At 38.5% G+C, this 27,825-nt stretch overlaps 4 protein-coding genes, 1 long non-coding RNA gene and 1 pseudogene across 11 annotated transcripts in view; 4 read left to right on the forward strand and 2 right to left on the reverse strand.

The window, feature by feature from the left end:
• The first annotated feature begins 109 nt into the window (after nt 1-109).
• Nucleotides 110-3,278, forward strand: LOC126611366 (COP9 signalosome complex subunit 3). Its single transcript, XM_050279600.1, has 11 exons — nt 110-510; nt 862-977; nt 1,072-1,318; nt 1,511-1,568; nt 1,670-1,759; nt 1,893-1,958; nt 2,116-2,205; nt 2,375-2,533; nt 2,616-2,737; nt 2,848-2,920; nt 2,995-3,278. The coding sequence occupies exons 1-11, from the start codon at nt 329-331 to the stop codon at nt 3,061-3,063; spliced, it is 1,272 nt and encodes a 423-aa protein (XP_050135557.1). The 5' UTR covers nt 110-328; the 3' UTR covers nt 3,064-3,278.
• Nucleotides 3,279-3,336: 58 nt separating this feature from the next.
• On the reverse strand, nt 3,337-7,038 carry LOC126611364 (uncharacterized). Of its 5 annotated transcripts, none has more exons than XR_007618820.1 (13): nt 6,504-7,036; nt 6,320-6,395; nt 6,002-6,207; nt 5,811-5,897; nt 5,640-5,732; nt 5,315-5,469; nt 5,128-5,212; nt 4,952-5,038; nt 4,748-4,867; nt 4,555-4,656; nt 4,302-4,473; nt 3,965-4,210; nt 3,581-3,762 (listed from the first exon to the last, which is right to left on the reverse strand). XR_007618820.1 is itself a non-coding variant. In XM_050279597.1 (12 exons), exons 1-11 carry the CDS (start codon nt 6,873-6,875, stop codon nt 4,306-4,308), a joined length of 1,551 nt encoding a protein of 516 aa, XP_050135554.1. In that variant the 5' UTR covers nt 6,876-7,035; the 3' UTR covers nt 3,581-3,762; nt 4,302-4,305. The 5 variants fall into 5 exon arrangements, 3 of the variants coding, with proteins under 3 accessions (XP_050135556.1, XP_050135554.1, XP_050135555.1); XR_007618819.1 differs by having other exon boundaries at nt 3,949-4,210; XM_050279597.1 differs by lacking the exon at nt 3,965-4,210 and having other exon boundaries at nt 6,504-7,035.
• A 1,194-nt stretch (nt 7,039-8,232) lies between these two features.
• LOC126612451 (kelch repeat-containing protein At3g27220-like) lies at nt 8,233-11,086 on the reverse strand. 2 transcript variants are annotated; one of them, XR_007619121.1, is made up of 8 exons: nt 10,705-11,086; nt 10,218-10,406; nt 9,856-10,085; nt 9,598-9,768; nt 9,360-9,465; nt 9,038-9,244; nt 8,612-8,953; nt 8,233-8,329 (listed from the first exon to the last, which is right to left on the reverse strand). XR_007619121.1 is itself a non-coding variant. In XM_050280863.1 (7 exons), the coding sequence occupies exons 1-7, from the start codon at nt 10,933-10,935 to the stop codon at nt 8,789-8,791; spliced, it is 1,299 nt and encodes a 432-aa protein (XP_050136820.1). In that variant the 5' UTR covers nt 10,936-11,086; the 3' UTR covers nt 8,233-8,788. The 2 variants fall into 2 exon arrangements, 1 of the variants encoding a protein (XP_050136820.1); XM_050280863.1 differs by having other exon boundaries at nt 8,233-8,953.
• The window catches only part of LOC126612458 (uncharacterized), a 56,140-nt gene continuing 36,648 nt past the window's right edge, over nt 8,334-27,825 (forward strand). Inside the window, exon 1 of the long non-coding RNA XR_007619122.1 lies at nt 8,334-8,519. This is a non-coding gene — a long non-coding RNA (uncharacterized LOC126612458). The remainder of the gene's footprint in view (nt 8,520-27,825) is intronic.
• Nucleotides 12,085-15,390, forward strand: LOC126612454 (cytochrome c1-2, heme protein, mitochondrial-like). Of its 2 annotated transcripts, none has more exons than XM_050280865.1 (8): nt 12,085-12,250; nt 12,918-12,988; nt 13,293-13,510; nt 13,791-14,070; nt 14,154-14,225; nt 14,699-14,815; nt 14,908-14,973; nt 15,063-15,390. In XM_050280865.1, exons 2-8 carry the CDS (start codon nt 12,932-12,934, stop codon nt 15,177-15,179), a joined length of 927 nt encoding a protein of 308 aa, XP_050136822.1. In that variant the 5' UTR covers nt 12,085-12,250; nt 12,918-12,931; the 3' UTR covers nt 15,180-15,390. The 2 variants fall into 2 exon arrangements, with proteins under 2 accessions (XP_050136822.1, XP_050136823.1); XM_050280866.1 differs by lacking the exon at nt 12,085-12,250 and adding an exon at nt 12,322-12,340.
• LOC126612452 (uncharacterized) lies at nt 22,935-26,737 on the forward strand (annotated as a pseudogene).

Here is a 27,825-nt window from a genome sequence, read left to right on the forward strand (position 1 = left end):
AAAATTTTAACATAAACGTATTAATTTGCGACATTCATGTTCAAATATTACATTGATAATTTCAATTTCAAATATCGGAGTAGCTCAATTTCAGGACCATTTGTCATAAAACTCCACCTTTCCTTTATTCAACCGAGTTTTACTCATCGAACCGCCCCCACTCAATTCAGCTAAATGGGCGAATCGATCCCCGTGTTTCATTGATCGTGTTTCGAATCGAATCGTACACTAAAAACACACACACACGGAAACCGAGACCGAGCTCCCGAAGCTTTCTCTCTCGTCTCCGCTCCCGGGTCCTCAGCAATCGGAAACTCGACCGGAAACCATGGAGCCCGTGCAAGCTCTGGTGGCGAACATCCAAGGGCTTTCGAGCTCAGGCGACATCCTGCACCTTCACGCCCTTCTGAAGCAAGCGCAGGAGTTGCTCTACGCCGAGTCGACTCGGTTGCTTCCCGTTCTCGACCAGCTCGACCCTGCCAAGCACTCTCTCGGATACCTCTACATTCTGTGAGACTCTTCGTCGCTCTAGCACTTCTAGTTTTCGAATTTTATTCGTGTATTTTTCGTTTTCGGTATTGGATGCAATATTATTGGGGGAGAGAGAGCGGGAACTGTGTGACCTAATCCACTGTTTGGTGATTGAGTAAACGATTTTAGATGCATCTTTTAATAAATTCTACGAACTCTGAATTAAGAACTCTGTCAGTGCTTGAAATTGCATTTGAGATCACAAGTTTGATTGTCGAAAGCATGTATAGCGTGTGGTTCATTTGTTTATAATTCCGCGTGGTTACTAGTTACCAGCATTTGAAAATCGGTGAAACTGACTGTATCATGGGTTTGTGAATGCGGTGGCAGGGAGGCATGCTCAACTGGTTCGATTTCAAAGGAGCAGGCGAGTGCGTTGGTCTTGCCCATTGCCAGATTTATCAATTCCTGTGCTGCAGAGCAGATTCGTTTGCAGCCTGATAAATGTATGTATTCATCTTTACTTATTTATTCGACTTGTGTAAATGCTGTTAAACTGCACCTGTCGTTTCTCTTTCCGTTGATTTGTTTGGTTTGCAGTCATATCTGTTTGCAAGAGGTTCAAAGATCAAGTTATGCTGCTTGAAGCACCATTGCGAGGCGTGGCACCGATGCTGACAGCCATTCGGAAAATTCAGGCCTCCTCGGAACACTTGACTTCTTTGCATCCGGAGTTTCTTCTTCTTTGTTTGTTGTCAAAATCCTATAAAGCTGGATATTCTATTTTAGATGATGACATATTTGAGGTTGATCAGCCAAGGGATCTTTTTCTCTATTGCTATTACGGGTTGGTTGCTCTTTCTTCACAGTGTTATCTTTGTTTCAGTTTGCTTTCACTTAAGTTAGCTGTTTTTAATTCTTGAGGAAATTACTTTCATTTTCTTCTTGGAAGTATCCTTGCTTTGTTAACATGTTTCACTTTGGGGATTTTGTGTTGCTCAGGAAATTTCTGACTATTTCATGTTTGACATCATTGTAGGGGGATGATATGCATAGGACAAAAGCGTTTTCGCAAAGCGTTGGAGCTTCTTCACAATGTCTGTGATCTATATTCAGTTTACCTTCTTATACATTTAAGTTATCTTCTATAAGAAGTTTGATTTACTTGTCCATTCTAATCGCAAATCATATTTCCCAGGTTGTAACGTCTCCAATGACTGTTGTTAATGCTATAGCTGTCGAAGCGTACAAAAAGCATATATTGGTTTCACTCATTCACAATTGGAATGTATGCCTTTTCTTCTCATAGATCCATCTACCTTTAGATTTAATTTGACATCGTTTTGACTTGATGAGTTCATCTGTTTGCGCTGTAAATTTATTTGAGGATAATTTGATGACTCTTCTTTTCCTGGTGACAGTTCTCTACCAGTCTTCCTAAATACACCTCTTCAGTAGCTCAGAGGAATCTAAAGAACTTTTGTCAGGTAATGCAAAAGTTGAGCGCTGCTCTTTGCTACGTGTATTTTCTTTAATTGATTGCTTTATTTAAATCCTGATATAATCAGTCATTCCATAGTAGGCTAGCATTTAAACTTACCCGCTCTAATGACTTTATTTGGTTTTTAACTCCCTTTCGAGCAGCCCTACATTGAATTGGCAAACTGCTATGTCAGTGGAAAAATTGTAGATTTGGAGGCATTGGTTGACAAATACAGGGAAAAGTATGAAAATGTGAGTTTTTTATGATGATTTCATCCTGTAGTTTTTCACTTTAGTTGTTTGTTGAATCCATGGTGTCAAAGAAAAAGATGATGCAACATGATCTCTCTCTAACCTACGAGTCTCTGACTCGAATTCTTCAGTCTTCTTAATGAGGCTTTGGAATTGTGTTTTTCCCTAGGACAACAATCTTGGACTGGTGAAGCAGGTTATATCTTCCATGTATAAGCGAAACATTCAGAGACTGACTCAAACATACTTGACTCTTTCCCTTCAAGACATAGCCAACAGCGTTCAACTAAACAGCGCTAAGGAAGCAGAAATGCATGTGCTACGAATGGTAAATCATAAGTATTAGCAATAAAGTATCGGAATCGCAATCTTTGTATTGTACCCTAATGTTATCTTTTATCAAAGTATAGATTGAAGATGGTGAGATATTCGCAACAATTAACCAGAAGGATGGAATGGTTAGATTTCTTGAGGATCCTGAGCAATATAAAACCTGTCACATGATTGAACGTATTGACTCATCAATACAGAGGTAAATTGTTTGGATATCAATAACATTTTGCATTATTCTTTTCTTTTGTCTGTGGGAGAGGCGGTGGCACATCGTTTTTACCATTTTATTTTTCTCTCCACTCCATCCAGGATAATGGCACTATCAAGGAAGCTGACTGCTATTGATGAAACCATCACATCCGATCCTTTGTTCCTGTCAAAGGTGAGTGAACTGTTTCCGTAGTGTTACTAAACTAGTTAGTGGTTAATCAGACTAATACCTGCATACATGTTCAGACTGGAAGAGAGCGGCATAGATTTGACTTCGATGATTTTGATGGCGTCCCCCAGAAGTTTAACATATGAATCAAGCAGTATCACTCAACATATCGACTTGAAGTTGAGAATGGCGATGGACAAAGATGCTGCAGCACCGAAATTGTTATTTTTGGCTACTTATTGTGCAAAGAGACGGAAAGTTCTGAGTCATTTTCTCCCAAACGAGTAGTAGATGTCTCTGGCTACCGTCTATTTATGGAACCAATTTTGAACATGCTTTATGTTAGCTTTTCTTTTGATCAGTTTTGAGCGAAGGCCGAAATTATGCATGTGCAGTGGCAAGGAAATCAACAGATTACATTTTACTCAAAAGGTATGCATATTCTGAACTCAGTAATGTACATTGAACGCAACTGGACTAAGAGACTGGTCATCCCAATTCGCATATACAGAGAATGACCAAGATTACATCTGCTACCAAAATCATCAAGGCATGCATCCTTCATACCATTTCCATTTCTCTTTGTTCTTTTTCCGTTCACAAGGCGGTTCTCAGTTGGCACCGCATTCATCTGAAGGGAGGAAGAAAATGAAATCGGGGGAATAGACGATGGGGGACTGTCGGGTGGAATCATATTGTATGCTGACAAGCAAGCGGAAAGGAATTTACAGGTTACTGAATACAAATATGCCTGATTCTCTCCTCGTTGATGCCTGATGAAGCGATGGACAAATATTACGGTTCTCCTCGGTTGCCCTGTACGTTGCCCACTTCCTTCGATCTATCTGCAAAAATAAATGGTTTTGGAAAGGAACTTAGTAGGCTGCAATCAGAAATTAACGTTAAAGCAAACGCAATAAGGGTAAAACTCCAGAAATCCCCTAACGACAACGGATTCAAACAGACAAACGCAGTAAATTCTTGTCGAGGAAACTAACACAAGTAATGATCAGTTCTCAAGGAAACAAGACCTCATATGTTGTGTACCAGAAAGATACGGATAAATAGAGTTCGAATAGTTTTTAAGGTTTCCCACGCTCGGTTGCAGAATGTTCATTATGTTTGGATGAGGGAAATAAACTTGGAATTTGGGTAAAAGTCAGTAACATTTGTTCCCACGCGCACACTTTCTTTGCCCGTATCCCAGCACATTCACAAAATTCCGTCAACTTAACCGCATTACGTTCTCCCACTTGAACCAATAAATCACGTAGTGCACAGAAGTTCCATGGTCTTGCACAAAAAAGAAACTAGTGGTTTTTGCACGCAGTTCGTCCATATCAAATATAGTTGCAAATGACAAATACATAAGCAACGCGCATACCTTTTTATTTCAACGAAGGGCCATAAGGTGCCGGGCATGCTGATACAGTGTCATCTGGTAACCGGTCTATCAAATCAACTACCACCTTCAGGCATGCATGGAGCATTTTCTTTTCGAGTCTGATAAGCTGTGTAGCAACTCGCTTCTTTGGATTCAAATTAGCGTCTTCCAACTGCGCAAGAGTGAGGATATTAATTTGGATTCACCTAGCAATAACCTGGTATCGCAACTAATTTGACAGAGCCAAGATTACCAAAGACTCATCTTCACTCAATGTAGTTGGATAGCCGGCCAGCCGCGTTCTAAAATAATCAGCAAGTTGGTCCAACACTGCTGGTTCCATACAAGGACTCACCTACAAGTTTATAACATCCAGCAGTGCATGTCATTTATCACCATAAAAATTTTGGCCTCGTTAAAGACGAGAGACATAAATGTTAACTTACAGGACAAATTGGACCTTGAGAAGAGATAACAGACTGCATCTCTGAAGGATCTGAAACATAGCCCAGTCGCAGATAGGGAAGCATATCGAAGACCGTTTCCTTTTCCTTTCCCGCGTATACCTGAAAGCAATGAGGCAGATTAAAGAACTAATGCAGAAAATCATGTTATAACTTTCTTAAGGGAAATAGTTTTTAAGTACACACCTGAAAAGTTTGTACCGATAGTTTTCCATTTCCTTGCGCAACCATTCTTTTATCTTGGTATTGTGGATCCTCGGTATTCAAAGCTGCCTGGAACACATAGGAAATATGGGATGCTTCAAACAAACACACATTTGACATAAACAGAACCGGAGTTTATGAAATTGTCCAGAATTTACCTCAACCACCAAACGGTCATAAGAATTATCTTCATCAACAAAACCATAGTTTATAAGCAACTTTGAATTGGGCTGTGGTCCACACCTGCAATATCTTACCAAATTACATTTTAATGACTTCTACACGGCAGTAACATGATAAGGCCACCCTATAGCTACATAATCTTGAAAAATTCAAATAACATACCAAACAGCAATAGACTCCCCTGCTTTATATGGCCTATCGACCACTAGTTGAACAGCGCCATCAATAGCTGTCAACATTGCCCTACAGTTGCTTCCATAAGCTAACAATGGGGGCCCAAGAGGAACCAAAGCAAATCTTTGAGCCAAACTAACTTTCTGTGTCGGAAAGGGGAAAAATATGTAAGCAATCCAGAGGGCTTGATTTAGAAATGCACAGCACCAAGAGGGATGTGGAGCACTTAAGAAACTATTTATACCCTTTTTCTTATTTTTGTGTGAGTTAATTGTAACAAGAAAATATATTACCAATGGAATGAAGAACTTACCTGCAAATGCACCACACAAGACTGAACCGCAACAAAAGCTTGTTTGAATATCTCAAAAGGGAAGGCATCCGTAGGAATGTCATATGGGTATTGCTGAAAAATGAAGTAAATTTAAGTCCATATCATTGGCTACAACAACACTGGTGCCAGTCAAAGACACTCGAGTAATACCTGAAATAGGGAACCAGCCATAAACCAGACCGTGTCAAGCTCGTTATATTCCCTTTTAATTCCTTTGGCCCTTGCATGAACATCAGCCTGATTCATCACCACAAGAAGGTAAGGTAGAACATTTTGAATTACTGAAGAATTCCATAACTTACTTTAACAGAAGCATGTACAGCGATCGTAGCATAAGATACCTTTGTGGGGCTTCCTGTAAGATAAGCCAGTTCCGCCTCTGACCATAAAAGGGGTGACTCCACCGCTAACTGACCCCTCCCTCGCTGACGATCAAGCTCTCTTATATAGGGATACCAAAATGACTTCTTTCCTTGTTTCTTCTCATACATCAGATACAATGCCAAGCATGCCAATTCCGATAATTTGTTCGTAGTTAATAATTCAGCTGCAAAATAAAACAAGCAAAATACACATTAATGTATGCCCCCCATATCCCATTGACTACGAACATTCATTTAGAAAGGTCGAGAAATCGAACAATAAACAACGCACATTACCAAGTGTTTCGTTCCCTAACACTCTCTTCAGAGTCACAACTAAGGAATCCGGCACCGAAAATGCAACATCACCAACCTAGCAATCACAACAATTCAAAGAACAAAAAAATAAAAACCCATCACCAAGAAACTCAAAGTACTAAAACCCAATGAACTTATGAATTAAATTACTCAGTCTCGTCACCTCAAGATCTTCGCTTGCAGCAACGTAATGAATGGGCCGGAGCTTCTCGTCGTAGGAAGGTTTCTCCTTGAGCACGACCTTGCAAGGAGGCAGCCCGTTCTTGTGCATCCAAGATTTCAAGTCTTCCTCCTCGTCTTTCTTGCTCACGACCTGACTGTGCTTGCCGCCGTCCTCCTTCCGCGACCCAACCAACGTCTCGGAGCTGGAGGCGGAGCACAGATTTCTCCGGCGAATCGATCTGAAAGAAGGTACGGACCTGAGGAGCCTGGTCTTCCGAGGCGAAATTGAAACGAGTAGAGGACGGTGAGAGGAGGAGGACGAGCGAACAGTCTCCAAGCAAATGCACCGGTGGTGCGGAGGACTGAGCTCCATGGCGGAGTGGTGGGATTTGAACAATTCACAGAGAGAGAGAGAGAGAGAGAGAGAGAGAGAGAGAGAGTGAGGGGGAATTGGAGGGATACGAGCGCGGAATTTGGCACCGTTGTGTGGACTCACACTCACAGCTGGGAACTTGCCATAGGATGATTTGATGAACAAACAATTTAATTTTTATTATTTGATATTTCGAGAGATTTTTGTCTATACACAGAACGATACGTCATATGTTATTATGTTAGTAAAAAAATTATTCTATAATAATATATAGTGTGTGCTCGTTTTCGAACATACTGAACAATCTTTATGATATTTCAATGTTGTATTTATTTGTCTCAAGATCTTAAATATTGTCTTATTTAAGCTTGATTAATTAGAATGATTAGAGGAGGTAAATGTTTTATCTTCCCTAAATAAAAGTTCTTCAAATACCATTAGCACTTCTAAAATTCACTTTTTAGGTGACTAAGCATTCGGGTCGTGTGATTATTGGACTTCACACGAGTATTACATACTCTAATACTTAAAAGTTCTAATTTTAAAGGGCTTTATCCAAAATAGTTTTTGAGATTAACAGAGCTCTTCATTTTGATCTCTAACAATGAAAATCGAAAAAAGTGGTCAATGAGTTTGTTCATCGTAAATCATTTTGGTCATTTCGTGAAAAATTTGTCCATATCCTCTCGTTAACTGTCACATGAACGACCACATGACCACCTTTTAAAGGGTATTTTTGTCAAATCAACTCATCCCTTAATGAGAATATTGACAAATTTTCATATAAAGACCAAAATGATTTACTTTGCATAAACTCATAAACCATTTTTATCAATATTCATTATCAAAACAAAAATAGAAAATTATGTCAATCTTAAAAACCATTTTAAATAAAAAGTCAATCTCAAGTCAAACACGATGAGATAGCACACATATAACTCTTGATAAACCTATGCAAAGTGCCATAAGGCCCATAACTATAAACACAATGTCCAACGAGCCCAAGTCCTCGAACTTCTCTTATCCTAAAAAACTTTGCAAAATAACTCTAAACCAATATAATTATAAAAATAAAATATAAAATAGAGATAAATGGAGCCATGGTCTTTTAATTTCTCAATTTTAGAAATTTGATTTATGAATTAAAAATTTACAATTCCTTGAACTTGTAATAATGTTGAGCAATGATCATTTTGACTAATTTTGTTAGAATTTTCATCCATTTTTTGCATTTTTAAAATCTTTATTTTGGACAGAAGTTCTAATGAAATTAGCCAAAAAAAACCTATTGATCCACATTATAACAAATTCAAGAACTAGTACTCACGAATTTTTAGTTCAGAAGCCAAAGCTCAAATTGAACTAAAGTTTAAGACCATCGCTCCACATTTCTCTAAAAAAATAAATATATAAGTAGCCAATACATTGTAAATGCGATTGTCATAACTACTCACCTAAAAAAAAAAGGTCGTACCCAGTGCACAAGGCTCCCGCTTTACGCAGGGTCTGGGAGAGGTGAATGTCGGCTAGCCTTACCCCCATTTATGGAGAGGTTGCTCCCAAGTCTCGAACCCGAGACCTACCGCTTATGGGCGAAGGCACTTGCCATCGCACCAAGTGCGACCTCTTAAAATAATACTAAAGGTCGTACCCAGTGCACAAGGCTCCCGCTTTACGCAGGGTCTGGAAGAGGTGAATGTCGGCTAGCCTTACCCCCATTTTTCATAACTACTCACCTAGAGAATGAAAAATGAAAGGCAAATTTGCTTACTCGCAGTTTTCGTATATAAATGTGTACACAAGTTCGAAGTAACATCTATCGAACAACGATCTAGGTAGAGAAAAAAAGATCTGACAAAAATGATCCGATTAGCAACCAAGGAGGTGCGAGTGGTTGAGGTGACAAAATTGGACTACAAATGTAACTTGGCCCTGAACATATCTCCAAGGACCTGTCTAGGCTGTGGATTATCCGGTCCCCTGTCCCGCTGTCCAGACGTGAAATACAAGTAACCGTTCCAGAAACCGGTGCACGTGGTTTTTATCCGGTAGGGAAGCCTTCCGATCACTGACCAAGTCTGCAACATATAAGTAGATAGAAATTTTCAGCACAATGAATGATTTCTGATGTAAAGTTTCTAGTGATGGGAGAAGAATAGTACCAAGTTGTCCAAGCGAAATTGGAAGACCTCGCCTACGAGGATCATCCTTTTGGTCACCGGGTTCTTTTCTGTTGTCCCGCCGGTGATGATGATAGAATTGTTGACAAGAACCCAAGAGCTCTCTATGTGAGAGTCTGGTTTTGGCATACGAGGTAAAACTTTCCATTTCATTTCGTCATCCAGCATATAAACATCGCCGTAAACCACCTGAAACAGTAAGAATCGAGGCTATAAGGAGGATAGTAGCAGGGATAAGTCATGAACATCATGGCTAGCTGATAAAATCCAAGGACGGTAGATAGTCTAATGAACACGATAATACCTCGTGCCTGCGTGAACATTTGAAAATTGGTGACCCAGGCTTGGGCATAAAATCACCCTCTTGACCACCAATTACGAAAAGGCGATCATTGTACACTACGCAAGCCCTGTTAGAAGATTGATTATCACGATTAGAAAACAGTAAAACGAACTCACAGGATTCAAGTTTTTCTGAGAGGAAAATTTTGAGGTCATTAAAATTGATGTCAATACAAATATCAGGGGTAGAGTCAAGAAACCTGTGAGGTCCCCCGCGTGGTATGGGTACTTCTTTCCGCCACACTTTCTCCAATGCTTTTCCATCCTTCACACCAAGACTCCAGTGCTCTGTGCCGGGCGTATGGCGGTTTTCCTTGCTGCCACCCATCACGTGGAGTCTGCCTCTCCACAGTTGAGTTGCTGGAGCATACCTGCAAATTATCTGTTAAATTAACCATATGTATTTTGACAGAGTATGGCATAGCATGATTGACACAAGACTTAACCAAAATATATACCTAGGTGAAGGTAATGGGGGCAAACTGCTCCATTTCTTTGTCTCCGTGTCCAGCACAAATGTACGAGCTGTAGGCCCTCGGCATTGAGGACCATATTGGCCTGATACCACAAATATGTATCTTCCATCAGTGATCACTCCCAAATGGGAATGCGCCATCTCTTTCGGAGTATCCAACCTTCCCACCCATGTGTTGTCAGTGAAATTGAATATATCGACATGAGAGTGCACCTATAACGCGAAGGCGTGTAACATGAACAACAAAACCAACAATTTGAAAGGAACATCACATTGCACTATTGAATCGGTTTAAATTCATCAGGCATTCGAACAGAAAAGCGCAAGATAGATAAAGATCCTCACATAGTCAATGGTTCCATATCCCGCAAACACGTAAAAGAGATTTTTAATCTGTGCTGAAGCTCCGTCTAGACGAGGCACGGGTGCTGGTGGCATAGGCTCCCATGGTAATTCAGGTGCAGCTATATCAGCAAAAGTTCCAGACAATAATCTCTGCGGAGCACGTTCCTTTGCTTCTTTCACAACTCCTTTCTGCATATGAGAAAAAAATTCATAACCATCCAGCAACTACAAAACAAGAAAACCCATTTGCATATGGGAAACAGTAAAATTTCATATATTTACCATCCAAATTCCAAAACAACATAAATTACATGTCTCAAGCATAAATTTCCCATCTTTTTCTTCTAAATTCCCAGAACCCCAGATTCAATTCGAAACAATGTGGCTGAAAATTCAAAAAAAAATTCAAAAAAAAATTCCAAAAAAAATTCCAAAAAAAATTCCAAATGGGTATCAGAAAAATGGGCATTTGATGCAATTGGCTCACCACATTAGCTTCATTGGCGGTGGCATCTGGTACAACAAAGGTCCCAGCTTTATCAAGCACCAAATTAGAAGCAATCAAGGAATACGCAGAGGAAGAATAGGAAGAAGAAGCCCAGAGGAAATCTGCAGCGAGCGCCACTCCGAGCAGAACAGCGCAAGATGTGAGAACTACCCATTTGGCCGCGTAAAAAGGAGAATGATGAGTTTGATCTGGGGCCGTAAATCTTGTCATTTTTCATCGGAAGCCATGAATGCGCAGGAAAATATTTATAGAGAGAAAAGAGAGTGATTGGAAGAGGAGAAAATCGTCGAAGAGGAATTCAGAGGAGCAAAAGAGTTGGGCGCCAATGGTTTCCATTCACTTTCGCATGTGCCTTTGCCGCCCCTTTGGCTAATTGTTTTTTCTTTCTTTCTGGTTTTCCTTTTTCGAATTAAAATTAGCTTATTCTTTTATTTCTTCGATAGATAATATCGTATGTATCTAAAAAAATTTAAATAAATAATTAAGAGTGAGTATAAAAGCAATTTCGTGTATGAAAGTCATTTTTCTATTGACTATTTAGGAACCGGACTCCCTTCAGATCCAAATAAACTGAGTCTAAGGATCAAAGAATTCAGGTCGTTGAAATTTGATCCAACGGCTACAATTATTATAACTTTTAAAGAGGCCTTTTGTTTGTAGCCATTAAATCAAATTTCAACAGCCCCGATCATTTGCTCAGGAAGCTCAGTTTATTTGGGTTCGGATAAGATCCAGTTCCGATTATTTATATCTCATATTTTGAAGAGAGACAGCTACGGACCGAAGCACCCCTACACAAGTTTTTCTCCTCTCATGATCGGTCTACATTGTGTTTTACTCCTTACAAGCAACGTCCAGGGTCCTAACATGCTATCCATAATAAGCCCACTCTGTACCATAGGCATATCGGTCCAGTCCAACTTCAAGTCCATATTCGACATTGAAGAAGCTCAACATTTGGAAATGAGAGCACAATTATAAGGAAATGAGATTTTGGAGCCCGCAGATCGAGAAATTTAGACTGTTCAAAAGAGAGAGAAAAAGATATGAGTTGTTTAAGTTTTTATATCATTGTACAAGTGGCCAGTAAAATAGGCTAATGAGGAACATAAAATTAAAAATAAATTATCCGAATCTCTCAATCTACGAATTCCGAACTCCGAACACGTCAATCCCAATTATAATTCGAAAAGGACCGTCTCTCAAGAGAAACGAAGACTTGTGGCCGAAAAACAGGAAACCGTGGCGTGGAATTAACCAACGATTACGAAAAAAGCCCAGCCCAAAAACAGAACCCGCCGGGTCCCACAAATGGGCCAATCAGCCCACCAGAACCAATCACGCTACATCGAAAGAGATTAGAGAGAGAGAGAGAGAGAGAGAGAGAGAGGGCGTGTGGTAAAAAGGCGTCGTTCCCCATTTTCTCAAGGTCTTCAGCTGCTTCTTCCTCTCCTTGTTCCTTTGGATCTCCAAGCTCCGGCAGCTCCTTGACCTTCCCATCCCGGAACCCAATCGCCGTCCGACTGTGAGTTCCTTCAATATCTCCCTCTCTTTCTCTCTCATTTTTCTGGTTCCCCCAACTCTCCTCAGATCTGCGCTCTCCTCCCGAATTAGGGTTCGTATCTGTATGTATTTATGCTTTGTTATATGTTGCGCCGGTCAAATTTTTTAACTTTGTGATTGTTCCAATCGAGAAATGGTAGTCGATTACGAGTATCAGTAAGATAAGCTTACGATTGAAAATTTGATTTCCGTTTTGCGCCGGGATTCTGTTTCGATGATTGATCTTATGGTTGTTTTATTCATATTAATGATTTGAATTATTTTGTAGACTTGTTTTTGTTTTCGTAATTTGGCAAGTATGTATGGTCAGTTGAGAAAGAGTAAGACTTTTGTGCCTCCCATTGCTCGCTCAGGATTTTCCCGGAACATGGGGCGGAACACCACATGTCATTATACATTTGGAGGGACAACACGGGATGAAACACAACACGTCAATATACAATTGGAGGGACACTTGAAAAGCTTTCCTCCAATTTTATAATGACATGTGGTGTTCCGCTCATGTTCTGGGCACACTGAAAAATCTCTCACTTAATTGGATGCTTTAAACCGATGAGTTGTGAGTTCTTTTTTTTTTCTTTTCTTTTTTTTCTTTTTTTTTGAATTTATTTGGTTTTGGTAACTGGCAGGAATATTGACTAAAATGGCTGGAGGAGCGATCCGCCAGTTATTGAGGAGGAAGCTTCAGTCTCAATCTACTGTAAGAACCTTTGTCCCGCCTCGTTTTCCTTTTTGTTTTCTTTGACATTCAACATTTTCAGTCCTTTTTGTTTGCTTAATTGGAACTTTATGATAACATCCAGAAACTTTTGGGGTTATGTTAGTATATCTTTCATTTGTGATTGTGAGTTATGTTTGCTTCTTTGAGTAAATGACATTCACATTTAATGAAGAGAAGGAAAACAATCATTTAAGTATCTCTTTACCTTTTCTTTTGTGGAAATATCGTAAATTTCTGTTCGAGATTATCATGATAATGGTTGTTGTATGCTACTTGATTGCAGGCCTCTCCATTATTGGCTTCCCTAGCACATAAGAAAGATGATGCTGGGTCTGCTGGGGCAAGGTCTCTCAGAGCACTTGCGCTCCTTGGAGCTGGTGTTTCAGGACTGTTAAGTTTTGCAACTACTGTTGCATCTGCGGATGAGGCTGAACACGGATTAGATAGCCCACACTACCCCTGGCCTCACGCGGGAATCCTTAGCTCATATGATCATGCTTCGTAAGTTCAAACAGAATCCATGACACGTGTGTGTGTGTGTGTGTGTTTTCAATTATTTATTTCTTGTGAATACAAGTTTTTTACAGGATGCAACTAAAGCTTAATGGTGTCAAATCTTATAATATATTGAGCTTCGTTTGTTTTTGCAAAATGTTTTGGGTTATATCCGTAGCCCTGCACTCTGGTGTCCCCCCAAGCAAGAATCCCGTACTTATTTTCTATCTGAAATGTTGTATCATAATGTGGGTTGTTGATGGTTCAAGTTCAATTCTACTTGCAGGATTCGTCGTGGTCATCAGGTTTACACACAAGTCTGTGCATCCTGCCATTCCATGTCTTTAATATCTTACCGTGATCTGGTGGGTGTTGCTTATACCGAAGAGGAGACAAAGGCTATGGCAGCTGAGATTGAGGTAACTGATGGGCCTAACGATGAGGGTGAGATGTTTACTCGCCCTGGTAAACTTAGTGATCGATTCCCGCAGCCATATGCAAATGAGCAGGCAGCTAGGTTTGCTAATGGTGGAGCATATCCTCCTGATTTGAGTCTTATTACAAAGGTACTCGCAGTCTTCCGCTAATGAATTCTTAGTGATTTGTATTTTTTATCTCCCGTGGAAATATCTCACCCATGTCCTTTCAGGCTCGTCACAATGGTCAGAATTATGTATTTGCCCTTCTCACCGGTTACCGTGAACCTCCAGCTGGTGTTCAGGTAATTTCTATTCATATATTTATTCTGAAAAAAATTGTGGATGTCATGAAAAAAAAAAAAAGCTTACATGTTTATATGAATTTGCACTACTATTGCAAAGTGTATATTTAGCCTTTTACGGACCCAACTATTATCCCATCTAATTTTGAGTTTTGTCTAAAATGGAAATACCATTTCGTATGCTTGTCAGCCCTCTGGTCCCTGTTGTGCTGTTGTCATTGCTAATTTGTTGTTCGGCTGTGAGTGTTTGGTATTTGCATCAATGTCAGTGTTGTAATTCATTAGATTTTTTTTTTTTTTGAGGGAGTTAATTAGATTAGATTAGATTTGAACGGTGAACATCAATTTGGTGTTTAGCTCCATGTTGCTGAGAATTATGTTTGTGTATGGAGTTCGTGTATTTGTGGTTCTACGAAATGGAGGTGATGTCATGTAATTCTTATCAACTGCAAAATGTTCTTTGGTCTTTGTAGATCCGAGAGGGCCTGCACTATAATCCATACTTTCCGGGGGGAGCAATTGCTATGCCTAAAATGCTTAATGATGGTGCTGTTGAGTACGAAGATGGTACTCCTGCAACCGAGGCTCAGGTTGGTTTACGATAGAATTAACTGTATATATAGCGTGTGAGTCTTATTTTCTGAATGGTTGCTCAAACTAATCGAATACTGCTACGTTGCAGATGGGGAAAGATGTTGTATCATTCTTGACTTGGGCCGCAGAACCAGAAATGGAAGAGAGGAAACTCGTAAGTTTCATTATGCAATCTCCCTTATTGACATTGCTGAAAGCCGGACTCTATTTTGTATCCTGACACGATGAGTCTTGAAAATGCAGATGGGATTCAAATGGATCTTTGTTCTCTCGCTGGCGCTACTTCAAGCTGCGTACTACCGGCGCTTGAAGTGGTCAGTTCTCAAGTCCCGCAAGCTGGTTCTTGATGTTGTGAACTAAGCCAACCCGCCATACTTTGGTTTCTTTCAATGTTTTGCTTCCGGGGAGGACCTATTTTGGAAATAATTTTTTCACATTGTAATCATAGGCTTTCTTTTCTTTCCTTGTCAAATTGGCTCGAATCCGAAATTGGTGATGGAGTTGTGACCCTAGGAGTGTCATTTTAAGAGAGATAATAAAGCTACTCCATACAGATGGAATATTTATGTTTTTTCCTTGGGCATGTGAATTTTGATCAAATTTTCTCTTACTAACAAAACTCATTTTGTCAACCAAAAGAGTGTAGACCCTCTATTCACAATTCAATACAGATATCGGAAAAAAAAATGATGGGCATAAATGTAACTCTAGACAATTTTTTTCGTTTTTGTTACGGTGTTTTCTTTTCTTGCTCACATTTGCACGGACTGAAAAAAACATGGACCATCCATTCTGCATTGATCCTTATTAGATAGTAGACATTGAACTCGATGACGTTGATAGTATCTCACTCATCACGAGATTTGAATCTTGATATATGTATCTTTGTCCTTTCATACTAATTGGCGGAGTTACCCCGGTCTTCTCCCTTTTGTTCTAGATGGCTAATAGTCCATTGGAAATCAAGGTCACGGCAAGTCCCACATGTAACATAAAATTAATAGTAAAATTAGCCGACAGACCTGGTTGCAATTACATTAGCTATAACGGTTATAATTTGATTGTACCCAAAAAAACAATAAAACCAGTGGTTTGGCGAAAATGGGCTCCCTACTTACAAAGATGTTAGCGTCCGTTTGATGAGTTAAACGAGATTAGGTTTTTAAAATGTGATTGGATTGATATGGACATGCATAACTTTGTTAGGCCTTTAGTCTCTATATATCCCAATTCAATATTCAAAAGTTTGGCACCATGTTGAAGAAAAGTTAGTGTGAGATGAGATGAGATGGTGGTTATTCACAAGCAAGAGATTAATGACTAAGTGATGAGTTTGTTAAACATAATCGAGTTAAGTGGTATTTAGATCAACTAAATCTTGCAATTGACTCATTGCCCTTATCAGTCATAGGACCCACATGGCAACGTTATTTACTAGAATTTTTTTTACAAAATAACTAAAATAATTAATGGTGGACAAATTCAGAAATCATTTCTATCGATTTCAAAATTTCAGAGACCAAAATGAGAAGTTAAACCAACCTTAGAAGCCATTTTAGATATAAAAAAAAACCTTGTTTGTGAGTGGCGAAATATCATATGTGAAAGAGGGATTACTTTGACTGCAGTTATCGTAAGACAAGGAAACTTTCTGTATTGTTTTCTTATTCAATACTAAGATAGTCAATAAGAGCGAAAAACACGTTAAATTACTCGATACGTCGTTAAATAATAAGACATGTAGCATTTTTGTAGATACTCCTTCGCAGTTCGAAGTCGAACAAACAAGAAAAAAACAACCACTCATTCTTAGTAGAAAAGTAAGAGACGATACGACCAAGCAAAATGCACATTGACTAATAAAAACGAGTATGAGGAGGGATCTTTCAGTGTAATCGTTAAACGAGATAATACATCATGTGTTTTTATATAAATGGTGAATTATATGTGTTAAAAGGTTAATAACTTAAAAATTAAAACTTTTCACCATTTTCATAAAAACATGTAATTTACTATCCGTATTCCTATCACAACTAAAAATTTATCAATTATGAGAATAGCAACTACCTAACATGTACTAAAATTTTGAAACTTGGTATATAAAAGGCGATGCGTTTGTCTGTGACTGAGACAGGGGCGCCTCTCATAACATTACACGCGTCGATACATCATGAATTCATGGAAAAGGCACGTGGTCCAGTCCGACCACCCCTCCAATCAAGTCGTACGGTTTAACCAACATCTTGGGCCGCAACCTCACGCGCTGCCGGCCCACAGTGCCACCCACATTCCTCAACTATTATGAAAGGCCAATTCACTTGTTTTGGCTAATCTGGTTGGTACACGTGTGCACATTCCCCAACCTTTCTCAATCACAAAGTAGGAAACCCCAATTTCCACTTCAGTTGGAGAAAATGCGCCGCCGATCTGTTGTTACCGTTTTTGTGTGTCTCCTTTTTTATTGTATGTGTCCATCCACTTAAATCGAAATTTAACATGCTTAAGTTTAAATATATGAAGATGTGGTGGAGACCGACGAGGAGGTGGTGATGTTCGAAGAAGAATTCGGATTTTTGCCGGATTTTATTTGTTAGGATTTCAGAAATTTATAAATTATATCCGTTTATTGTACGTTGTGCAGTTATAAATCATTTTAAATTAATTTATTTAAAATTAAACACAAATAATACCTGATAAAAACTGATCGCATGATGTATGATGAACATACACGATTTACGGATCTTGTTGGGTTGAATAAAAGGTAGACAGCAGAATGGGGGTTGAAAGTGGCTCATGTGATGGTTGGACTTCGGTGAGGAGACGAAGAAGGGGTAGTGGACGACAAAAGTGTGGTGGCCATGGCTACCAGAGTCGTGTGAGGGATTTGGGTGGCTCCTATGTTCCCCAATCTTCTATTTTTAGTTTTGATTATTGTTTTATTTATTAACAATGTTACTTTCTTAGTTAATCAGTGGAACACGTGTTAAATAATTAGAAATTAGACAAAAAAGAAACACAAAAAGAAGGATAGCGTAACCTTAATCAAGAAAATTATACTTTCACCAAACCTGACTCCACATGTCCCTCATTGGCCAACATGTAGGTCCAACTCCAGAACTCAGAAATCAATTACACCGCTAGTATCGAAAGAAGCTTATGTATGAACAAATTCACCGCTTCGTGAAGTTTTAATCTAATAATATATTGTCATGTTAAAAAAAATAAATTTACACGTGATATAATTTGGATTATGAACCTATAATGACAATAAATTTGTTCCATATCATCTTTCTTCTTGTTTATGAGCAAATTTGCACTGTATATTATATATTTGGTGATACTATTGAGATCATTTACTTAAACTTTATTTTGTTGATCACATGATGTGAATGTTTGATTGTATTTCTTCTTTATTAAATCATTAAAAAAGAATCTAACCATTAATCGCTTGTCATGTGTCTACATAATATAGTTTAAAAATATAATATCTGACACACCCCGGCCGAGATCAAGGCATGTTGGGCGTCACGTGAGAGTGACGTAGCCATGTGCACAGTGCGGAAGCGATAAAGATAGCAAATATACGAATAATTTAAAAAAACACATTTCTAGAGTGCACTATTTGCAGGAAGTGATAGGAGTTAGTTACAACCATAAACACTCCTAATCAGCATAATAAGTCTAGGTGCAGTCCAGTATGACAAGTACTAGTTACACAGTACCAGTTACACAGTACCAAGAATGTCCTACTAGTAATCAATTAGGTCAGAACTGCCGACGATCTCTAGCCACCAACAACAAGCTCACTTAGAACCTAGAGGGGCGCAAAACAGAAAACGTGAGTGGGCAAAAACAAATATTTTACAAAATCATTTCATTTATCAATATATTAACCCCTCGTTGTAAAACATATATAATTTTCCCACAATCAAGATATAAGCATATATATATATATATATATATATATCTGAAATCATATCAATTCAGTTCATGCTTCACATAATCATAGTCATATGTATGCCATGTCAAAATATAACAAGGTAAACAATCCAGGTAAGAATAATTTCATAGAAATATGATATGTTAGTAAGAATAATTTCATAGAAATATGATATGTTAGCCAGAACTCCTGTGGTAGTCTGTACGGCTGAATTCATAGCTCAAACTCAATCTAGCCGGAGTCACTACTATGACCTATACGACAAGATCAGGTGAAATATAATTATGCTCAATTCTATTCTCTCATAATAGCCGGGCAATAAATTGCTAGTCACCTACGAGTCGAAACCATAATTAAGGTCTATACGACAAGACTGTGCACTTAAGTTGGATCCAATATGAGCATATAGTGCGGGAGGCAACGTAAATAAACAGACATGTACTTCACATCTCTGGCTAAATCACAATCACCCTAGGTGCAGTTTTATGAGCTCAACATTATTCAGTCACATATCATATCATCGATGATTCATATAACCAAACATAATTTATCTGAACTTACTTGTGCCTCCACAGCACCACATTTATATATATATGCAACCATGAAATGCATATTCAGAATATAAAAGCATTTGGCATATTATTTCAAAGCATACTTTCCTAAAAATGCATTTCTGAGAAATATATCAAGTATATAAATATATACTGAAAACAAAAGCCCACTCACTGATATGTTGACGGGTCGTAACCCCCGAGTCGCCCCTGGATACGCTTGTTATCGGGATCAGTCTCATTTATATGCGAATTAACTATAAAAACGTTATTTTAAAGCACATAGATAAAACTAGTTAATAACTTCTCATACATTGCTCAAAATGAGTATATGAATATACCACAATGATCTACACAACCTCAAGATCATCCCCATATTTTTAGAAATATTTTGGGACCTCCCACGCTCCACCAATCGCCGGCGGGTGCACGGTAAGACGCGGCACCACGAGCAGGGAATCCTGTGGATTCCCTAACTGTCGTTAGGAATATTCTTCCGAGTATTCTGTTAAAACCCAACAGAAACCGTCCAAACTAACTGACGTCGTGAGAATATTCCGTCAAACTTGACGGAATATTCTTCCATCTCCTACCTCCAGCTCCCGCAACCGTCGCCAGCGCTGGAAACTGGGCAATTTTTTCAAACTCCTTAATCTCGCTCATTTATTCACCATTTTTCATGCAATTTATACCAAAATGAAGCTAGGGACATCTACAATCACGTTATACCATTTTAAAGCTCTAAAAGTCACGGGATCTCACCGGAGAATTCCAAGAAAAACCGATCAAACTTCTTCCACACGATCCCGACGTCTAAAACCTTCAAACGAAGCACTCCGAGCTTCCTTGGGACTTCACTAACCTTCCTACAAGCTTGAAATTTCTAAAAACACGAGATTTAATGTTTGCATGAATAGTACCCCAAATCGGGGTTATGGTTTCGACGTGAAAACAAAGTTGTGCTTACCTGAAAATGGTATAGATGTGTTCCTGAGTTTGCAAAGAACACAATGGTACCTTCAACGTCCTTGATCCGTCACGATTCAACATGGTTCCACAAGTCTAATTAAATATTATTATAAAATTAAAAAAATAATTAATAAATAAAAAATAAATTTTTATGTCAAAATAAAAAAAAAAGTTAAAAAAAAAAATCTCAATCGTCTTCGTTGAGCGAGTTTGGCTGCCATGGCAGCCCTGCCCACCATGGCTCCATTTTTTGGCACTCAATCCATTCAAACATAATATACCACAATAGAAATCGAGTCGAACCAAACCATTTTCTTTGTTTCTGACTCCAGCGTCGCTGACACCCACCTTCTCCCTACCATATCCTACGATCTACAGCCGCACCCGAGGCCTAGATTGACGGCCCCACACCAATCTTTCCAACGAGTACCACAAGATTTGGGCAAAAACCTGCCGCACCCATGGGATTTTTTGCTTTGGCTGGTAGTGGGAAGGGCTGCCATGGTAGCCAAACCTGCGCGAGGAAGACAACGGAAGAAAAATATATATTTATTTTTATTTTTATTTTGACATAAAAAAATATTATTTATTATTATCTAAATATTTTTAATATAGATGTTAATATTTAATTAGATTTGTGGGATCCACTTATGTGACACATAAGTACATAACAGAAATTTTAACGGAATTGTAATGGAATGACCACATTGATTTGCAACATCCATTTTCAGGGACTATATTGATTGATTTTCAATTTCAGGGACCATCTTGATGGGATGGTTCAGTTTCAGAGCTCATTTGTAATAAAAACCCAACTTATAAATAAGACATACCAATTGTTTTATGGTTAACACTGATTAAACACGTAGAATAATATATACTACACGTGTTATGAGTTATAAAAAAAAGTAAAATACGTTACATTACGCGGTACATTACACGATACGTCTTTAAATTATAAGACATGTGGCATTTCTGTAGGTACTCCTTCGCAGTTCGAAGTCGAACAAACAAGAAAAAAACAACCACTCATTCTTTGTAGAATAGCAACATCCTAACATTTACTAAAATTTTGAAACTTGGTATATAAAAGGCGATGCGTTTGTCTGGGAATGAGACCGGGGCACCTCTCACAACATTACACGCGTCGATACATCATGAATTCATGGAAAAGGCACGTGGTCCACTCCGACCACCCCTCCAATCACGTCGTACGGTTTAACAAACGTCTTGGGCAGCAACCTCACGCGCTGCCGGCCCACAGTGCCACCCACATTCCTCAACTATTCTGAAACGCCATTTTACTTGTTTTGGCTAATCTGGTTGGTACACGTGTGCACATTCCCCAACCTTTCTCAATCACAAAGTAGGATGGAAACCCCAATTTCCACTTCAGTTGGAGAAAATGCGCCGCCGGTCTCTTGTTATCGTTTTTGTGTCTCCTTTTTAATTGTATGTGTCCATCCACTTAGATCGAAACTTAACATCCTTAAGTTTAAATATATGAGGATGTGTTGGAGACGGACGAGGAGATGGTCGTGGTTGAAGAAGAATTCGAATCCTCGTCGGATTCTCTTTAATTTTAGAGGTTTATAAATTGTATCGGTTAATCGTACATCGTGCAGTTAGAAATCATTTTAAATTTATTTATTTAAAATTAAATACAAATAGTATATGACAAAAACTGATCGCACGATTTATGATGAATAAACACGATTCACAGATCCTCTAGGTTGAAGAAAAGGTAGACAGCAGAATGGGGGTTGAAAGTGGCTCATGTGATGGTTGGACTTCGGTGACAAGACGAAGGGGTAATGGACGAAAAAAGTGTGGTGGCCACCAGAGTTGTGTGAGGAATTTGGGTGGCTCCTATGTTCCCCAGTCTTCTATTTTTAGTTTTTATTATTTTATTTATTAACCGTGTTACCTTCGTAGTTAATGAGTGAAACACGCGTTAAACAATTAGAAAAGAGATACAAAAGAAACACAAAAATGAGGATAGCGTAACCTTAATCGAGAAAATGATAGTTTCACCAAACCTGACTCCACGTGTCCCTCCTTGGCCAACATGTGGGTCCAACTCCAGAACACAGAAATCAATTACACCTCTAGTATCGAAAGAAGCTTATGTATGAACAAGTTCACCGCCACGTTGAATTTTAATCTAATAATATATTGTTATGTTACAAAAATAAATTTACACTTGGATTAGGAACCTATAGTGACAATAAATTTGTTCCATATCGTCTTTCTTCTAGTATATGAGCAAGTTTTCACTGTATATTATATATTGGATGATACTATTGAGATCATTTACGTAAATTTTATTTCGTTGATCACATAATGTGAATGTTTGGTTGTATTTCTTCTTTATTAAATCATTAAAAAAAGAATCTAAATCATTAACCGCTCGTCATGTGTCTACATAATATAGTTTTAAAATATAGTATCTCTAACTTATTTCTTTATATTGTATGTATTAACATGTGTATTTGTTTCTAAGGTAACTTATAAATAAGACATACCAATTGTTTCTAGTCAACACTGATTATAACACGTAGAATAGTATAGTACGTATATTATGCTTTTCTTATAAAAATGTCTTCCTAGATAAGCCAAACTTTAGGCGGGCCCTACAGGCAAACGAATCAGCCAATGGGTTGTCAACACACTTGGAGTGGTGCCCTAGACAAGTGGGGGTTCCTCACCCAGCCACCACTCTCCTTCCTGCTATGATTATCCCTTCTGCCATCCGGAGAGAGAGATATTGAGAGAAAGGAGGAGAGCGAAAGACAGACAGAAATCTGGCATCCGCGGGAGGGGAGAGGAAGATCGTGCGTGGAGGGTGGATGGACGCCAGAGATGGATGGCACGTGCCATATGGTGAGACCGGTGCTCTGGATAAAGCGATAATCAACCGGACAATGATCAGATTCCGGCCGATCGCTCCGAAACCGGCGGATGGCGGCTCTTCCTCCGGTACGACTTCGGCGGATGGTAAAACCGTTCTTAGTGCAAGCAAGAGAGTCAAGAGGAAGTACATTAGGGTTGCAAAGAACCCTAAAAATAATAACGGCGCCAGAAAAATAATCAACAGTAGATCTTCCACAGTAGATAATCCGACGGCTGTCGTCACTCTTCAGCTGATGCCGGAAAAAACAGACTCGAGAGATTTTTCAGGTAGTGGATCTTGGTGTACTTCTGTTGATCCTACGGTTGTTAAAACATCGGATAACAGGGAGTTGCCTACGTGGATGAACCTAAACCCTAAGATGAACTGGTCCGTCTGGAACGCGGACACCCGATCCGGCACAGATCTTACGGCGGTGGTGCCTCGGGTGGCGGCGGTGGACTCGTGGGTGACGGTGGAAAGCGTGACAGACACGTGCATGGATGTACGAGGTTTAGGTTGTACGGACGTGGAGAAACTGAAGAGTTTGGATAAAGACACGTGTCCGGGGTTTACATCGGACGGTTTTAGCAGAGTGCAGTGGGTGAACGAGGCCTACAAGAGGATGGTGAACTACGTGGAGGGGCAGTCGCCGCCGGCGGAGGTTGTGGTGCGGCTGGCTACGAAAGAGAGCCTGCCGTATACTCACCCAGCGTTCAGTTGCCGGGTGAGGCTGCAGTACTACACGAGGCAGAAGGAGAAGTGCTCGAAGATGGTGCCGTGCGATGTGTGGAGGATGGAGTGCGGGTTGGCTTGGAGGCTGGACATCAAGGCGGCGCTTAGTTTGGGTCTTTGAACCAGAAGCAAAGCTGGAGTGGACAAATACGGATCAGGTATATGTTTATTAATACTTGTTTCTATAAAGCAAACTACCAAAACAATGGAAAGAAATGAGAGGAAAGAAGTTCAAACAAAGAAATAATAAGCAGAGAGAAAGAAAAACGCGGCTCCTCTCGTTAAGCCATGCATTTTCGGTCGCAGGTGTGCTTTCCAAACTTCGTGTCTCTTTCGTGTTTTTTTTTTTTTTCAAATTTGCTTAACAAGTGTCTTTCAACTACTAAAGGGTTAATACTGTTAACTTCGTTAGTTTTCATTAAAAGTAGAGTTCCCAAAAATTCTTTGTGCACACCCATCTAAACCCTGTCGGCAAAACATCCTCTCTCTCACACACACACTACAGTGCAATATTTCGGCCAATGATATAGACACAACTTCTATTCACAAAACGCAAGCGTTATACCTCTGTGCACGTCTATACCTGGACAAAATCAAGATGAGAAAAATCGAGAGCAACGATACATGCGGATTTCCATCGTTTTAGAAATGGAACTGAGTCGGCCGGTGATTGAAAGCGAATTGATTCATAGCCTGCGAAGGCTTCGATCTGAATCGGAGCCAGACAATTAGAATTGGGGCTGATGAGGTTGGAGAAACAACAATCTTGTTTCTATAAGAGCAACGGATGTGTCTTCGATGGTTGAATCCATACGAAATCCAGAGAGAGAGGCTTGGTCGGTGTTGACGAAGATAAGAAGAAGTTGTCGGCGTGATGGGCTGTTTGTGGGTTTGGGCGAACCACAAGAATGGATGTGTCTTTGATGGAGGCAGATTGTCTGCCCTCCTGTTTGGATACCATTTTCATTTCCTCCTAAGCTATGTCAACATTTTATATTTTTATTATTTTTTGTCTTATTATCTCTATAAAAAAATTAATATAAAATGTTGACATAGCTTAACTGTGACGGTTAAGTCACATCAATATTTTATATTCTTATTATTTTTAGTCTTATTATCTCTATAAAAAAATTAATATAAAATGTTGACATAACTTAATTGTGACAACACAAAATAGGAGGGTATGAGAATGGCACCCAAACAGGAGGGCAGACAATTTGCCTCTATCTTTGATAGTTGAACCCACCTCGCCGACGACTTCTCCTTTTGTTTTTTAATTTCCAATACAAAATAATAAATTTAAAATGTTAACTTTTTAATAAGTTGAAAGACACGTGTCAAGCAATTAGATAAGAGACGTAAGAGACAAAAAATTTAGGGACAACAGACCTGTGAACTACATTTTCTTATTATGAAAAGTTTTTATTTAGAACCCCACCTATTATTAAGTAGTAATTTTCTTTTCTACCAAGGCATTTATGTCGATTGGAAAACTGAACTTGATTCTAGTTTTCTAAAAATCAAATTTTTACAGTGGGTTAGAAAATTTGAGTTCAATGTGAGTAATTCAAACTTATATGTTCAATATATAAGTTTGTGGCCACTTAATATTATGGTATAATAATATTTTTTTTTACTTGTAAGTGAAATCGTCTAGGCATTGCCCATGACTTTTAGATGGTCCAACAGCTTATAAAGTAATGCCATACACCCTGATCTACCAAACATAGGCATCTCTCCAAACTTAGTAAATTAATCTTACATAAATAAAATACAATATTCTCACTTCATCATGTCCGTTCGCCTGTCATCCTTTGCCATAAATCTTTTGAAATTTTATATTTAAAATTGAACACAAATAGTGATGAGAACTGGCTGCACGATGTACGATGAACGGACATGATGAAGTGATCTCCAGGATCCTCACAAAGAGAATCCGGAGAGAATCCTTCACCACCCCCCCACCCGACCCCACCTCGGAACTTATAATTATATTTGAACAATAAATAAAATAAAACATGAGTATTATTTGGAATTATTTTTAAAATGTCTGAACGCATTTTTATAAAAATATTTTTGGAATCAACTTTTAATAAAAATGCAAGTGAATCTTATAAAAACTCTTAAAGTGCTTCTTAGAAGAAGCACATAACTAGTACTTCTTACAAGAAGCACTTTAAGTGCTTTTGAAACTCAAATTTTTTTTTTCTAAAAGCACTTCTTCATTCATTTTAAAAACACTTCCAAAAAGTCTGTAACGTGGTAAACCCTCAAACCTCAACCTTCAATTACAGAATAATATGTAACATGTAGATATGATAGTTATGAACCTTTTCTTCCAAATCTTATATTTTCATTGCCATGTCTAGTGCTTACATACAATCTTAGCAACTATTAAATAATGAAGCTAGTTTTAGATTTTACGAAAAAATTGTAGCAATGATCCCTCAACTTGAACCCATTTGGAGCTACAGTCTCTCAACTAAAAATTCATGACCATTAGTCTCTTAACTCATTAAAACGTACAGATTTAATAGTTGCTATGTGCGTGCAGATTTAATGATCCCTCGATTCAGTTACATGTGCGTGGGACGTGACTCACTTTCACGAAAATTCTAACGGAGTTGAAGAAAATGACCATAGCTGCATGTTTTGAAAAGTTAATGGACCAACAGTTACGGATTTTTAGTTGAATGACCATTATTATAATTAAGTTAAAGTTAAGAGATCATTGCTACATTTTTCTCGTATTGTAAATGTATATTTTATTTTGAAAAAAAATATTATTACAGCAAGGATACTATTTGAATATAATTCACAAAATATTGTCATACATTCATAGTATAATCTTTTGCTCTATCCTGGAGTCGCATAAGAACAAGAAGTCTTTAAATAATTAATTGAAACATTGAAGTTATATATGTTGGGTTAAGATCCTCTCCGGATCTTAATTGTCCGAATCATGTGGATCAACCAGCAAGCAGCAGCCCCAACGAAGTTGTCCATTTCGTTCTCCCCCTTCCCAGCTGCCGAAGATCCATTTGTTTGACGTGAATTAAGACTTGGACATCGACTTTGCTCGAAGCTTCTCCATCTTGCGACAGTACTAGACGACGATCTTCGCCGGAGAAGCAGCTGGGCATCTCCGAGAACCGTCGTCGACCCAATTTTGCAGTGTGGCCCTGAGGTTCCGTAGTGAAGGGTTGCTGCTTATTGTTGATTCCTGGACGCACAATCTTCTTTCGGACGGCCATGATTGTTTAACCCACAGAATCCGAATGGTTAAAATCCGAAGAGCATCTTAACCCTATATTTATATTTGTTTTCATATATTGGAAAGTCGTACAATTAAATAAACCTCTACACTCAGAACTAGTAGATCAAGCTATGGATTTAAGGAAGGAAACTTTAACGAAAAACTTCCAATACAGTTTATTTTAACTAAAAATTATATTTTTACACTAAAAACTTTTAGTACTGTTCACTTTATTTTGTTTTTATCTTTAAAACTTAAAGTTTTCAAACTATTTTAATTAGTTTTCATTTCTAAGAGAAAATGGATCATCTTTAGATCTCTTCCACCTAATCTTCCTCATTAAACAATTCGGGCTCTTAAGATTTGATCTAACAGCTAAAAACATGGGCCCGTTTTAAAGGTTATAATAATTTTAGTTGTTTGATCAAATTTAAAGAACCTGAATTATTTGATAAAGATGATTAGGTAGAAGAGATTTGGAGATGATCCCTTTTCATGGATTTACAACAATGTTGGCCAAACATTTTAAAGAAAACTAATAAAAATGGTTTGAAAATTAAAATAAAAAATTCTAATTTCTTAGTATAAAAATATAAATTTTCATTGTTTTTTCGTTAAAATTCTCAACATTTTAATGTTGTTAAAAGAAGAAGTATTTTGTCGGT

Source organism: Malus sylvestris, chromosome 17, assembly GCF_916048215.2.
Source record: "Malus sylvestris chromosome 17, drMalSylv7.2, whole genome shotgun sequence".
Classification (NCBI taxonomy): domain Eukaryota; kingdom Viridiplantae; phylum Streptophyta; class Magnoliopsida; order Rosales; family Rosaceae; genus Malus; species Malus sylvestris.